This window comes from Peromyscus leucopus, chromosome 11 (genome assembly GCF_004664715.2).
Source record: "Peromyscus leucopus breed LL Stock chromosome 11, UCI_PerLeu_2.1, whole genome shotgun sequence".
Taxonomy (NCBI): domain Eukaryota; kingdom Metazoa; phylum Chordata; class Mammalia; order Rodentia; family Cricetidae; genus Peromyscus; species Peromyscus leucopus.
In genome coordinates, this window is record NC_051072.1 from 45,176,839 (window position 1) to 45,192,857 (window position 16,019).

Below are 16,019 nucleotides of genomic sequence, written 5' to 3' on the forward strand. Positions count from 1 at the left end.
TTACATCTATCACACCGCCCTGTTCTCACAGCCGTCTATTAAGGAAGACAGGATGGATACTTTTGTTTCCATTTCACAGAAGAGAAACCAGAAGAAGGTCAGAGAGGTTAAATGGCTCGCTCAAGGTCTCCCAGCTATAAAAACTTGCATCTCCAGCCTCCTGGGCTCCGAGCTCTCGCTCCTCTTGCGATAGCCAGTTGCTCCCTGCAGGGGGAATTGTTAAGGGTTATAAGGAGTGGAACTTTTATCCTGACTGGCAAGAGATTTGGTGCTAGAGATTTCAGGGCAAGAATGGGGTGTCCTTGCCTGGTCCTTTGGCTTCCAACCACCTACTCTGCCAAGTCACCTACTCAAGGCACATGTTGGCATCTGAAAAACTGCTTGGCTGGCACAGCTTGCCGACACTGTTGTTGTTGGGAGTATGTAGAGGAGGCTCGTGGAAATACCTCACCAACCACAGAGGATTTAGAGAAGACCAAGTTTCATCGTATTGTGCTTGTTTCTTTGGGGAAAGAAAAAAAAAATGAGATCTGAATATTGTTAAGTCCAACTGGAATGTAAGAAGAATCAGACAGGCAATGGAGACAATGATCGGGTCTGTGGTTCTTCCTCCTGCCTTCCTGGTCCCGAGGCTGTCAAGCACGGGTCGGGGAGAGGCATGGGCAGGTTGCCTTTGTCAGAGCGGCTGCTCACGCCTGGCTGCACCCAATCTATAAAGCATTTTGCTAACCCGATGAAAACCACTAGCTAATCACTAAAATAATCTGTTAATCTGTTGAGTAGGACCCCTTTCCTGATGAATGGAGGCTTTGAAAAATACTGCCTAATCAATGATGACGACAAAGCTAATTTTCTGCTTTAGCCAGTATTTGACTGGGAATGGAATAGGACGTTCCTGCCGTGTCTCTCTGGGATGGCTTCGGAAGGAGGGCCTGGCTGCAGAGTCTGTGTTTGTGTCAGATGCCTAGTTGCTTCTTAGGGCCAGCCCGAGTGCTGTTTGAGAGTGGACAGTGGTATCTGCCTTTGATTCCCAAGTTTGGTTTCTCAAGACCAGTCCTTCGGTTTTCATTAGAGCTGTTGGGTTTTGACCTTGACTGCACATAAGATTTGCTTGGTGAGCTCTTGAAAATTGCTGATACCAGGACTCCCCCTCTGGATGTTTGAATTTAATTGGTTTGGGGTAGAGCCCAGACATTGGTATTTCTTAAAGTGCCCCAGTTGACGGAATATGTAGCCAAGGTTGAACGCCTCCGAGTAAGTTGATTATATAGGCCGCTCTTCTCATATGTGGGGGACATGGAATCCTACTTAGCCTAATTTTCCATTTGTTTTCCTCCAATGGTAGAAATTTGATCTATGCATTGAAATGAGAAACCTCCACTAGTCAGTAATTATTTCATTTAAATGCTAAGTTGAAATATCCACTATCATTTGGGCATAATTTGTACTAGAGCATAATCCAGTATTTCTCAAAGTGTATTCTTTTGGTTATTTATTTATTTGAGACAGGGTCTGCTATATCCAGGGCTGGCCTTTGAACTCTCTATATAGATGAGGACAACCTTGAACTTCCTATCATCCTGCCTTCCCCTCCCAAATATGGGGGAATTATAGCTATGTACCACCATGCTAGATTTTATGTGGTGCTGAGGATCGAACCTAGGGCCCTGTGCAGGGTAAGCAAGCACTCTACCTTGAGTTGAATCCCTAGTCCTCCTTTATAATTTATATGGGATGTTCTCCATGCTTACTGACATGGAGGTTCTTGAGCCACAGTGGCGATGGACAAGATTGCTGTATTCTGGTGGACAGCGTGGACCCTCACTATGGCAGCTACTGTAAAGGGTCTGGGGGAGTTAGCACTGAGGTGTGACCGTCTTAGACTAGGGCATTAATATTCCTATACCTGTGGGGTTTACTTTTGCTCTTTTGTTTTTGTGACCACTAAATTTCGATCATGTGGCCTTCTCTCACGTCTCCATCAGACCATGTGCAGTTCTCTTTGGGGCTTGTTGGCTGCTGAGAGAGTCAGTCCTGTTTAGCCGTTTGACATCCTGACCAGCTGAAAGGCCCCTTCTCTCAATTCCATTCCAAAGCGGAAAACAGAAAGAAGGAGAGCCGCAGCCTGACGTCCCAGGTCTGCTGAAGGACCCCGCGATCCTCTATTTCCAATTAGCGGGTTTCCCTGCCGGCCAGCCTCTGAGGCGTCCCAAGCTCTCCAGGCCCTCGCGAATCCAGCTGCTTAGAGCTGGCTGGCTTTTTTGCTTTGCATTGTTCCTTCAGAGCGGTTAGGCGTGAGATCAGACACCTTGCCTTTGGGGCAGAGTTTTCTCTGAAGGGTTTGGAGCTTCAAAGCCAAGTTCTAACTGCGTTAGAGAGCACGGGGCCATTGTGGTTTCTATTGTGTCCAAAGTCTTTCAGATTCCCGCTTTGCTGTTGACCCTCTCCTGGCTGTGACTTTTCTATTTCTTTCTTTTCTTTTTTCTTATTAGTTGGGATTTCTTTCTTTTTATTTTACATGTATGATGTTTTGCTCGCATGTGTGCCTGTGCACCCCATGTATGCCTGATGACCGGGGAGGCCAGACAAGGATGTCAAATCCCCTTGGGCTGTAGTTATAGATGGTTGTTGTCTGCCATGTGGGGCCTGGGAGTCGAACCTAGGTCTCCTGGAGGAGCTGCCAGTGCTCTTAACCATTGAACCATCTCTCCAGCTCTATGGTGATTCTAACAATAAATAGGTTCCTGGGTACCTCCCTCATATTTCTACCACTGTATGTTTTACAAGTTGAGCTGCCTCGGGACCTATTCCCAGTTACAGTGAAGAACTGGGGGGGGGGTAACTTCCAAGTCACAAGGTCAGATTGATCACATGCTGAGGGGCTCTGTCACTATCCCTGTCATGTGGAAACAGCAAAAGGAAAAAAAAAATTATTCAGTTAAAGTGAAAAGAATCAAGTACAAACTTTAAAGATGAGAAAAATAGAACCATTGAAATAAAAAGCTTAGAGATGGGTTGCAGTATAATTTAGATACAGAGAAGGAGGGAGTTGGTAATTTGGAAGAAAGAACTGGCAGCCAAGAAGGATTTGAAAGGACTCTTTTGGTGGATTCCACTGTAGAGGAACATGTAGTATAAACCCTAAGATAGCCCTGTTGAAGTTCCTTACGCCTATAATCCCAGCACTCAGGAGGCTGAGACAAGAGGATCACCATGAGTTCCAGTCTAACTAGGGCTACCTAGCCAGTTCTAAGCCAGCCTTGGCTATAGAGTAAAACCATTCTCAAAAGATGTAGAAATAATAAAGTAAAATCCTGGAATTACCTACAAGATGGTGGCATTTAGGCAGACAGCAGAATTATCTCATCAGAGATGCTGACAGACAACGGATACTAAAACACTCGGAACCCACAATCTCAAGCCATCGGCAAATAGCATGAGCACATTTAAACAGTGTTTTGTTCTTTTGGTATATTTGGTGATTACCGGAGAGTGAGATCTCTTCCTGTACTTGCTACCAGGAAGGATGTGCTAGTGAAATCAGGTCTCAAACTGAATCTTGTCTCAGTCTAAGATTTTTTTCTTTCAAATTTGCCATTTAAAAATAATAGTTATATGATTTTCTAGAATCAATGAAATTCTGCTTCTCCGTCCTTTTGGGGTATCTCCCTATGGCTTGTACAGAGCTTCTCTAGAGGCAGATATGATGGTATCCATGAACAGCTCAGCTTTTTGTTGTATTAAATGATAGAATCTTTTATTAAGCAGTGAGACTCAGGTCAAAGAGGGGCCCATTGCTCTGCCTGGACTGAGGTGCGGCTCTGGGCTGTTTCTGTATCCTGGTCACACAGCGACAGAGCAGGTGCCTGCATATTTTTAACTACACCACATAGCTTGACCACCAATTATTTTTAACAATAAAAGGTACTTCTAGACCATCTTGCTCTCTGTGAAGCCTTGGTATTTCCGAGGCTTGCAGACATTGCTTATGGGGAGTCTTTCTTATTCTTATTTAGTACTGAGAATTGAATCTAGTGTTCTTCATGTACCAGGCAAGTATTTTCCATTCCAGTCCATCCTTAACCCTTTCTTTTTTTTTAAATTTTATTATTTATTATGTATACAGTGTTTCTGTATGCCTGCAGGCCAGAAGAAGGTACCAGATCTCATTACAGATGGTTGTGAGCCACCATGTGGTTGCTGGGAGTTGAACTCAGGACCTCTGGAAGAGCAGTCAGTGCTCTTAACCTCTGAGCCATCTCTCCAGCCCCTTAACCCTTTCTTAAAACCTTGTATTTTGGGGCTGGAATGATGGCTCAGTGGCTAAAAGCACCTGATGCTCTTGCAGAGGAACCAGGGTTCAATTCCCAGTACCCACACGGCAGTAACCCACAGTTACAAAATTGTCATGTAACTCCAGTTCAGGAGATCCAGCATCCTCTTCTGGACTCTGGTAACACTAGGCACACATGTGGTGCACATCCATACTGGCAGGCAAGACACTTACACGCACAGAATACAAAATAAAGCATTTAAGAGACCATTTTTACTTTGAGATGGCTCTCACTGGATTGCCAAGCCTGACCTAGAACCCACTCTATATTCCAAACAGGCCTTGAACTCACGGTCCTTTTAGCGTTGTGAATTGTTAGAATCTCAAGCCAGGGCTACCAGACCTGACTTGGCTGTGTGTGTGTGTGGTCATGTGAGTCGAGTTACATTTGTGTGTACAGGTATACATGCATGTAGAAGCCAGAGGGTAACTTCTGATGGTGCTCCTCAGGTACCACCTTCCTTGTTATTTTGAGGCAAGGTCTCCTTTTAGCCTGGAGCTGGTCAACTAGACTAGACTGTCTGGCCAGTGAACCCCAGTCTCTGCTTCCTTAGCATGAAGATGACAAGTGTGCTCCATGACACCCAACTTAAAAAATTTTTTATTTAATGTATTTTTTGAAATTAAAATCTAGTTACATCACTTTCTCCCTCGAGCCCTCCCCTCTTGCTTTCTAACTCATGGACTCTATCTTTTAATTCATAAATAAAAGTTTATCATTATATAGATAAAAATGATAATCATGTAAATATATAATCTCATTTATAATTTATAGGTCTATAAATATATCTTTACTATATAAATACACCCTGTCCAGTCTATATATTTGTATTTTTATGAATATGATTTCAGGGATGACCACTTGGTATTGGGTAACCAATTGGTGTGCTCTTCCCTGGGGAACATTAATTTTCCCACACTCAGCCTTCCTTAGTGGCCTGTAGTTCATTGTCTGGAGTTGTAGTTCCATGAACTTTTCCCATTCCACATAGACATGTCCATTGGTGTCATCATTGTTCAGGTCTTGTTTAGGCAGCCATGTTGATGAGACTTCATGGGTGTAGCTTCTCTAACATTTCTTGGAGACAAACATCTCACAGCAAACGTCCTGTTCCTATGGCTCTTCCAATCTTTCCACCTCTTCTTCTTCCATGACCCCTGAGATTTGGATACAGCAGTTATGTATGTAGATGGGGCTGCATACCACATGATCACTCACTCTCTGCATTTGGATTGGTTGTGGTTTTCTGTAATGGTCTCCATCTGTTGCAAGGAGACATTTTTATTATTTTCTTTTGATGAGGGGTGGGACCTATACTTATCTGTGGGTACAAAGATAAATATTTACAATGTAGTTAGGAATTATGCTGGTTTAGTAAAGTTGTGATTGTAAGTTCTTCTCCAAGACCTATGACTTCATTAGCCCTGACACTAGCCCATTTTGATGTGGGTTCCAGAGGATCAGGCTTGGGTCCTTATGCTTGTTAGTCAGGTTCTGACTGAGGTGTCATCCAGCATAGAGAGTACTTTGTTGAATGAGATGTTCCAAATTCTAATGGATCACCTTTCCAATGTTTAATATTGATTAGAGTTCCTCCAGTCTTAACTGAGGAGACCAGACATTGTGACTAGCACACATCCATAGTTGATAGATATCATGCTATCTCTGCTGAACTATCTTAGAGAAAACTAAGGACTATAGACCATCAGCAAAATATTTTAAAGAATTATGAAAAAGCCAGGATGTTTTTAGACTGAGAAAAACTTGAAGAGTTTACCACTCAGAAAGAAATGATAAAGGATGCCCTCAAGCAGGAAGAAGAACAGACCGAGAGGGAAGACACAAAATACAGGAAGCAAAGAATGAGTGATGTTTGTTTAAAAGCAAAATATAACTAAAAATCAGATCATCAAACAACTAAGGTCTGGGACTGAAATAGTATGGGAGTGAAATTAATGTCAGCTGGGATTTCAGAGTTGGGCGCTGATGCCGATAGCTTTGTACTTGGTCCTAAGAACACAAAGTTGAGACTGTTTTAAAGCCTGAAGAGTAGGCACTGAAAGAATGGAAACTGAGTATGTGAAGCCAGGAGCAGATAATAAAGGAGAGAACACATTTAAAACTGTAGAGAAAAAGGGCTGAAATGCACACACTAAACTCACAGTTTTCACTGAGTTTATGAGTTTTCTGGGGGCGATGGTGAAGGGTTGAGAGAGGAAGTAGGGGAATGAGCCCCACAGAGAGATAGAAAATATAATTGTTAGTTCTGCGGTGGCGATAATATGGAATTTTAAAATATTTCTTCACTAGTTTTTGTATTATTTGAGAAAAACTTTTTTGTTTTGTTTTTTTTCAAGTCATTGTTTAATAACCTGCCAGTAATTCAAAGCATGAAAAAAAAAAAAGTTAAGATTGTTCCTTTTACGGGTGATGCCCATCACGACAGACGCGATCACGTAGTGAGACAGGATTCCAAACAGCAGGGGAAGGCTTCACCGCTCATGGATTGACGCATCTGGTTACTGATAACCGGCCTGGGGTCCGGCAGCACACGAAATTAACGAACCCTCAGAGAACTGGGCGCGGTTGCTGGGTCATAAGCACCTTGAAGCGTTTCTTGATGGTGATTCGGTGTCTTGAGTATTTGTCGTCAGGGGAGAACCGAGCAGGATGGGCAGAGCAAGTCTGTTGTCCCGTAGGGTCAAATTTCTTCAACGCATAGACACGATCTCCCTGTTTGTTGAGGTAATACTGGAGACACATGACTGCGCCTCAGTGAGAAGATGCCGACCTCTCTACAGCCAGCCGCGTTTACCCTCAGTGCACCACCTCAATCGAGAAATTTTTTTTTTTTTTTTTTTTTTTTTGGTTTTTCTAGACAGGGTTTCTCTGTGTAGTTTTGCGCCTTTGCCGGAACTCACTTTGTAGACCAGGCAGGCCTCGAACTCACAGAGATCCACCTGCCTCTGCCTCCCGAGTGCTGGGATTAAGCAAGAAATGCATGTATTACAATTTTGAATCAATCTAAAGGCAGTAGCCAAGAGGCCATCAAGGGTGTGGGTGAGTTAGACAGAAAGTCAGAGGTCACTGTTTAGGGAGAGGGACTCCAGGACAGGGAAGGGGGAAGGAAGGGTGATGGGGAACTGATTATTGTCCAAGCACATAATATAATGAAGCCCGTTGTTTTAGACGATGAATACATGGTTTTAAAAAGCTTGGGTGAAGAGCACATGGATGTAGTCCTTAGAGATTTTTATTCTATCAAGCTCACAGTAGGTGGTTACTTACAGTTACAGGTTTGACTCTACCCAGCTACATTTTTGCCCAGAATTCTAGCCCCTCCAAGCAGCTGTCTTTTTCATTCTCTGAAGGTCCTAGGGTCTCTGCGGCTGCCTCTCTTGGTCTGCTCAACCCCAATTTCTGCCCCATCATACTGGGATGTGATTGTGTCTTCTCTGGATCAACTCAGAATGCCTGGCCTCCAAGTACTCTTAAGCCATTTACTTTTGTAGACACTTAGAAGCCTCTCTGTTGAAGGATATCGTGCAGATTTCTGGGAACACAGAGGAACGCACCTCCCATACCATTCCTCATCGTGACTGACCTTTTCTGGGATGGGATCATGTGGTCTTGACCTTCATCTAGATGGGGTGAATTTCTTGTATTGCGAGGTATTTATGGCGGCCTTCGTCTTTGCAGAAAGTAGTCATCTAGAAATGTCACATATTTTCTCTTAAATGTGGGTTCAAGATTTGATCATGTAGTCTGTGTATGATACAAAAGCAGGAAAAGGTGACTTTTTGTGGATGACAGGGAGGTTAGTGCCTGTCGGTCAGTAATATCAAGGTAAAATGATCTATGTGTATGAAAAGGTTATAACAAAACTCATTATTTTGTTCACTAAGAAAATAATTTTAAAGCAAAATTTAAGTGTAGTTATCTTTTCCTCTAACTCCAAGAAAACCTTCTCTAGTGGAAGAATGTCTCACCACCTAGAGATGCCTCCAAAGGAAATGGAATACCAATAGGAGTGAGCTTTGTGTCATCAGAAGTGGTCAGGCTGGATGTGGTTAAGGGCCTTCAGGTCTCTTTTAGCTCTGTGCTTCAAGAATTCTGGCATTGCTGGTGCTAATAGCCAGAGTCAGATTAAACCCTGGAAAACATACTTGTACCAGAACTTCTAAATGACCACTAAGTAATCTGTGTGAAGAAGTCACACCATGAAGAACCCTCAAGTCCGGTGCTTTGACAGACGATGAGATATTTTTCTTGTTGTCCCAAAGCCCATTCTGGATGAGCAAATGGCCCATCTGTGACTAAAGTACTGTTAGTGCTGTTTCTCTGAGCAGAGCAGAGATGACACCAGATGCCTGAACTAGAAAGCTGTTACCCTTGTAGGCCACAAAGCCAGCGACAAGACTCTTTCTGAACTTTTTGATGGGACATCAGTATTTAAATGGACTCTGCTGTCCCATGGACTCGGAAGTTACACAGCATCCTTTTGGCATCTACCAGGTGCTGCCTTGGCTTGATGAGTTAGGGTTAGGCAAGCTGGTCTCGTCATAATCCCCTTATGATCTTCCATGGGGAGGAACTGTGACTTATTCTTTGTATCACCCACAGCATTTTGCAGAGTGATCTACAGAGGTTGGGGCTCTGTGACCATTCCGAGGCCCACCATTTAGAAACTGTTCAGGCTAAACTCATTTTAAAGATGGCGGGGCATCTCTTGGAGCTGGACTTTCTTTGCTCCTGTGTCTCCATGGGATACTTCCCTGTGTCTTGCTGATAACAGGATTGTGTAGGCATCCACACGGAGGAAAAAGCAGGGCATGGTATTCAAGAAAGAACTAAGACAATAGCAGCTTTAAAAAAGGGAAGAAGGAGCGTGGCGCAGAGGGAAAGTTCAGAGTAAAATCCTCTCTGTTCAGAGGAAATGTTTGGTCTAAAGAAGACTAAGAAGTATGGATCTGAGTGTACAAGCACATCTGGGAGCTCACCCTGGAGCCACTAGGAGAGGAGGGGAGAAGGGACACAAGAGAAGGAGACAGAAGATGATGCATGAGAGCTCAGTTCTACAGAGGGGCCTGGATCTCAGTCTTGGAGAGCAGGTAGGGGTGTAGGGCTTCCCAAGCTACACCAGAGGGACACTGATATTCCTGTGCACTATCCATCCCAGCACCAGGCTCTCGGACGCGTTAACTCCCTGGCTCTTCCAGCTTCCCCTGTGTCAACTGAGTCCACGATCAGAAAACATCACAGGAGTTCCTAGGACACAGCTTGCCTCGTCACACGGAGGTGAAGCCTGAGAAGGATGGGCAGGCTCTGAGTGTCTGCCAACGTGTACCTATGTTACCTCTAAGGACATGACAGTATGAGGTCTAAGAGGAGACTTCTGTGGTCCTAGGCTACTTCTGTACTCCTGGGCATCTTGTTTATCCCTGTTGGATGATTCCTAGCTTTACAGAGTCAATTTGAGTCTGAGGCCAACTCCTCTGCTACCCTTGCTCCTGAGTTTTCCCCCCTTGTATTCAGACTGCCCAACCTAAGCTCCCAGGGCAGCTGAGAAGACTATGGCTGTATGGCTGTATGGCTTTGATAAGCAGTTGCCTCCACTGAAGTGACATTTGAGAAGGTCAGCTGCCAAAGGCATTTATGTTTTATTAGGTGACTTAAGTCCAGAAAGGGACTACAGGATTCAAAAAGGTTATGATGGTTTGAATGAGAATAGGCTCATACACTTTAATGCTTGGTTCCCAATTAGTGGAACTATTTGGGAAGGATTAGGAGGTGTGCCCTATTGTTGGAAGAAGTGTATCCTGGGGGTGGGAGGGTAGGCTTGAAGATTTCAAAAGCCCATGCCCCCCCCCAATAAATCAAATGAGCTCCCGCTCCAGCATCATGCCTATCTGGCTGCTGGCATGCTCCCTGTCATGATGGCCATAGACTCACCCTCTAGAATTACGAGCCCCAAGTGAAATGCTTTCTTTTATAAGCTGACTTGGTCATGGTGTCTTGTCACGGCAGTAGAAAGGTACCTAAGACAAAAATGAATCATCACTATGTGGTCTCGGCCACTTGCTAGTCTAGGGGGTGGGTGGCACTCACAGGATGGGTCTCAGGGATGTCACACGTAAGTAGGGTGCTGCTCAGGTCCTCCATGTCCAGGAGTAGGGCATGTTAGGAGAACCCCATTCTCAAACCACATGTGTTCCACAGGCCCTGTCCCACTGGTTCCGTCACTATCTCATGGGCATCGTCAGGTCCCTGCTCAGAATGGGGTTCTAAGAGAGGAGGAATTCTCTCCCGGTGGAGCTTGGTGAGCCTTCAGGAGTTCAGAATCCCTAGGCGTGCACTCCTGTCTTGCTGGTCTTACGCTTCTGTCTAAGAATCTTTTGTGAGAACGTTACTGAGACTCACCACGTCTGGCCTTCTGTGTCTGTGAACTAGGCGGTGCTGTTTAGTTGTGTTATTATTACTATTTTTTTCTAAACTGACACAGCTAGAGTCATCCAGGAAGAGGAACCCTCAATTGAGAAAATGCCATCAAAATGGCTTGTGGGGAGCATTTTCTTGATTAATGATTGATACGGGGTGGGGGTGGGGGGAACTCACCATGGATGGTGACACCCCTGGGAAGGTGGTCCTGGGTTATGTAAGAAAGCAAACTGAGTAAGCCATGGGGAGCAAGCCAGTGAGCCATTTCTCTCCATGGCCTCTGCTTCAGCTCCTGCCTCCAGTTCCTGTTCTGACTTCCCTGGGGGGCGGGGACCAGAACCGGTAAGCCAGGTTAACCCTTTCCTCTGCAAGTTGCTTTTGGTCATGTTGTTTAGCATAGTAAGTGGGCGTGGTATAGTGGACTGACTTCACAGGGCATCTGAGGATGAAATGAGCTGTCTTCATGGTAAGTGCCGATCACAGACTATTGGCATGGAAATGAGTTAGAGAGGGTTGGGATCTAAGGAACAGTGGAGCCCGATAAGTTGAGGATCAGAGCCACAGTCTACTACTTACGAGCTTTGTGGCCCAGGATGAACAGTTTAGCCCCTCAGAGATTCAGTTTCTCTTTGGTCGTATGGGAATTATAAGTCCCATGTCAAGTAGCTGTGAGAATTAAATGAGATGAAGGATGTAAACTATGGAATATGGTGTTTGTCCTCCATGATGTGATTGAAGTGTTGCGTTGGTAGTAAAACGTCTTGGTAAGGCTTTGCCTTTGACTTTGCATGAGAGAGGCGGTCATTATGGTGATACGGAGGAGGAAGTGTTGCCCATTTGGGGTGGGGATAGCAAGAAAAGAATATATAATAGATGTGGAGAAGTGGGGTGCTGCAAAGGTGTGGAGGAGAATGGGGTGTGAGCTGGAAGAGAGAAGAACTAAAGATGGTCAATAAAGCCTTCTGCTGAGAAACGACTCTATTGTTATAAGAACCCCTAGGAGTCAAAGACCAAGAAGAAATATCTTTCCAATTAGGGAAGAAGGGCACAGAAATTCTTATTTCCTTACCTCACTTTGATGAGAGTTCTTGAGAATGTAAACATATGGGGGGGGGCAGGAAAAAGAGAAAGTTAGCTAAGGACCCTCATCCTGGAAGTCCACCTAGGATGAGCATCCTCTGTGGAGCTGAGCATTGAAGTCCACCATCTTCTTTCAGAGACCAAGGGTCTGGATCATACCAGTGTGGGTAGGGCATCTCAGGTGTGGACAGCCACATTGGTGTCAGCAAGAAGCCACTGCATGGTGGAGTTTCCTTACTGAGTGTGGAAGAAGGTAGGCTGGCCATTACCACAGAGTTGTGGTTGAAATGACAATATTTGACTCCCCACATTATGGGAAGTAGAGCTTTTTTTTCAAGTATTTTTTATTGTCTTTTAGGGCACATGCACACATACACTATCTATGCCTAGATCTAGGAAAGGGGTCTTTGCTCTTTCTGCCCTTCCCCGGGGCCTTTGGTTGCAAAAGGTAACCATTCTGTGACAAGCAAGTTGAGAGCTGGACAGGTGCCCTCCTCACATAGGGTACCCCCAGCAGGCATTTGTAGCCACTTTGAAACCCATATATTCATTTCTTCCATTTAATTCTCCAGATGACCCTGTGAATAGATGCATCCCTCCATCTCAGGGCTAGAAAAACCACAGCCCAAAGAGGAACAGCATGGACAGCCGGGCTTCTGATCTCAAGAGTTTTTTCTAGTCCCACGGTGCCTCCCTCACCCCACTCTCCCTCATGACATTCCTGAACTGAACTGCTGGCGATTGCAGTTGAACTCAGCAGCAGTTCCAAGGCTCTCCATCATTTTTCTTTGTTGCTGGGGGTCCAGGCTTCTTTAAGACCATAAATAATACATAAATTAGTATGTTGAGCTGATTCCCACACGTTTTCCACAGGCTTTCGGTTCTTCCTGAGATCAATACAGCTTAAAAGAAAAGGAAAAGCCAGCTCAGCTGGTGTGCGGATCCCAGGCTGGCTGCAGGGCTGTAGTACAACCCACCTTCCTGGGGTGTGAGCCTTGCCTGACGGCTCAGCTTGCTTGTCCCTAATGAGCTGGGATGTGTTGGCATGTGGTTGTGCATTCGAAATCCGGTAAGCACCGAGCAAGTGTGCCTGGATCCACACACCATTGATAAAATGCTGTTAGAAAGACATTGCTTTCTGGCCTGTGCAAGCAAAGTCGAGAGAGAGGTGTGAGAATCTGTTCTATTCTGTGCTGCTTCTGAATGGCAGCCTCGCCAAGGTTTCCCAGGCTCAGAGATGAGGCCACACAGAGGGAACGAAAGAGAAACAATCCCAAGGACACCAATCAAATGTCACAGAACAAGCAGCAAGAAAATCCCCATCCCTGGTTCAAGTTAACATTCCACAGAAACTGCCTGCTAAGCACTCAGGTTGCTTTGGACCCAAGGCTTGCTGGTTCTGTAGGGAGAAGGGATCCGCTGTAGACCTGTGTAGGCATTTCAGGGCCCTTTGTTGTGTATTCAGGCTTTACACAAACACCCTTTGTGCAGCTGTTCACGGAGCCTCAAGTGCCTATACGTAACTTGTTCATACTTTTCTTTTATCGTATTATCGTGTTTTCTTTTTTCTTTCTTTCGCTCAGTCACTATACCTCTCTCTCTCTCTTTTTTTTTGAGTATGAAACTGCAGCCTTTGACATGCTATGTAGATAAAAGATCTCATGGGGATAAAAGCCAGAGAAAACTTTAACGAGGAGAGCTTAGCCCATTTTCAAAGCCCCTCTGCCGCGTGCCGAGGGTCTCGGAGCTGGTGGCGCGTGGGGCGACAGACCGTGTCACTGGGCTGCAGTGCGCGATCCGGCCTCGCTCTGATGAGCTGGGCAATTGGGGGACTGTTTGAACAGACCAAAGAAAAATATCAAAAGGCAAATTGGAGTCAGGGAGAAAATGAATAGCCCATGATCTCCAAGGGAGATTACAGGCGTAATGACAAAGTCGTCAGGTTTTTAAAGGGGCTGTTATTCTAAGAAAGGTAATTTTGTTCAACTTTTTTTTTTTTTTTAAAATGGAAAAGAGGATGAAGAGATCAGCACCAGCTAAATCATCGCTGTCAGATAAAAGATAAATCTTTCATTAGGAAACATTTCTTTGCATGCCCTTTTGACATTGAAGAATATTTTTGATGTGAGGATCTGGGGCTTTATCGAAACCATAATATGCTAAAATAAACAAAACCACAATGTCATGTTTTATTAGAGAACAGCAACCATAAAAAATATGGAAAAGAACTTTTGAGATTTATAGTGTGTCTCTGTATAGGAGCTTTGCTCTATTTAATAAAAATTTAAGAGCCACACTTTGCTGACTGTTTACAAAGTCAGCAGACTTGGCTTGGAAAACAAAACACACTGAGCTTTTTTTTTGTAACTGGACCCCATGCTAGTAGCTACATCTGCCTCTCAGTGACCAAAACACCCATCGAAACAGCTCGAAGGGAGGAGTTCTGTATTTCTGCTCAGGAGTTCAGCAGTTTCCACCCATAGTTTGTTCCATGTTTTGGGGCAGAACACCATGGCGACAGGAGTGTGCGGTGAAGACGTTTCCTTACGGATGTCAGTGTGCACATGTGGAATACCTGTGCCAGTGGCTTTCTCCTCTCCCTGCCCTTTGTTCCTTCCTTTTCCTTAGCCTCTGGGGTAGTAAGTTTTCCTCTCTCCTCCCTTGATCACTCCTCTCTGGAAACGCCCTCAGAAGTATGCATTGCCAAAGTAAATGTGTGCTTCTAAATCCAATCAAGTTTACAATATGAACCATCAATGATGCACCCAAAGAATCGGGTACAACTTTCATCTACATCTTCCAAGCTTGCAGGGATTGGATCTCTTGGCCAAGATCACTGCTCTATTGATCATCTAGGCTCCTCCCTCCTTCTTTCCACACTACGTAGATACCTAGAGATTACAGCTGCTTCTCATTCTGAGTCAGGGAGCAAGGATAAGTGGAACCTTATTGTGATGAGATCCTCTAGGAGGCCACTTGCTGTGTGTCCTTCTGAGACTTGGAGTTTCTGCTACCTTCCTTCTTTCTGCTGTAACACCCCTAGGCTTCACCTCTTATGGGTTCTACCACTTCTCAGCAGTGCCACTGGGAACTCTGGGACAAAGCCATTAACTCATCGATCTTTGGAGGACACTCATTCAAATCATGGCATCCTAGCGATGGAGCTTGGGAGCATCCTGGGGTAAACACTGTGGAGGGATTTTATTTTTGTGGAGTATGTAATGTGCTCACAGTTCATGGCCTGGTGAACCATGCGGATGTTTCTGGTGCCAGCTTTCTGGAATGGGGACCTTATGCCAGCCTTGCTTGATACTTGTCAATACCTCGGCTGTTATCGAAAGTCTCATATGATGTTCTCCAAGTAGATATGATGCTCTGCAGGTAGGACAGTTTGCAGGTCACTGAGGAGACAGGCTGTGTTCCAAATTACTTGTATCTAGAAAGTGTAAGCATCACATGATTGTATGATTTGCTCTTCTGGCTTGAGTCATGGAAACCCTGACGATAAATCAAATCATTGAAGTCAATAGCAGAGACAGCCTGGTAGAAAAAGAGGACCTTTCCCCCAAATTAAAACAAGATATAACAACATATTTCATCAGAGTGACTAGTCTGACAATCACCTAGTGGCTTTCTTTCTGTGCTTAAAAAGCTCACAATGTCTGGCAGAACTTCATGACATAACCACAGCCAAGTAGTCACAAGTTGCTTCCACTTAGGAAACTATATTGAAATAAGCCACGTGGCATGTGGTACTTGAGCTAGCATTCAAGACTGGATTGCTTTCTCTTGTTCCGACATCTCCTTGTTAGCATACAAGGCAATCAACACTCCTGCGGCTAAAGGGGATTAGTTGCCCATGAGAGGGAATAATGTTCAAAGTGTTCTGTGAGAGCTGCTTAGTGTGTATTTGGGGAGTACTTACCATGCCTTCAGTAGGTCTCTTAAGTCAGCCCAGTGCCCCTCTCACACACCTACCTAGTTAATGGTTGCAGCAATGTCAAATTCAGAAGCAAGAGGTTCTCTGGTGCTTATTGCTTCAGATCTGAGCACAGCCTCAAGTAGAGAATCTGGAGAGAGCTCATTCTGGGCTTGACCTGGATCTCTGGCTGGGGGCTGTGTCTTAAGGAAGGAAGGATTGCAGTGGGATCGGGATCCATCCCTGGT

General features: G+C 44.8%; 1 protein-coding gene across 1 annotated transcript; it reads right to left on the reverse strand.

Annotated features, from left to right (window-relative positions):
* Positions 1-6,869: 6,869 nt before the first annotated feature.
* On the reverse strand, positions 6,870-7,097 carry LOC114704054 (H/ACA ribonucleoprotein complex subunit 3-like). Its single transcript, XM_037209569.1, has one exon. It carries the CDS (start codon positions 7,095-7,097, stop codon positions 6,903-6,905), a length of 195 nt encoding a protein of 64 aa, XP_037065464.1. The 3' UTR covers positions 6,870-6,902.
* Between the last annotated feature and the right edge of the window lie 8,922 nt (positions 7,098-16,019).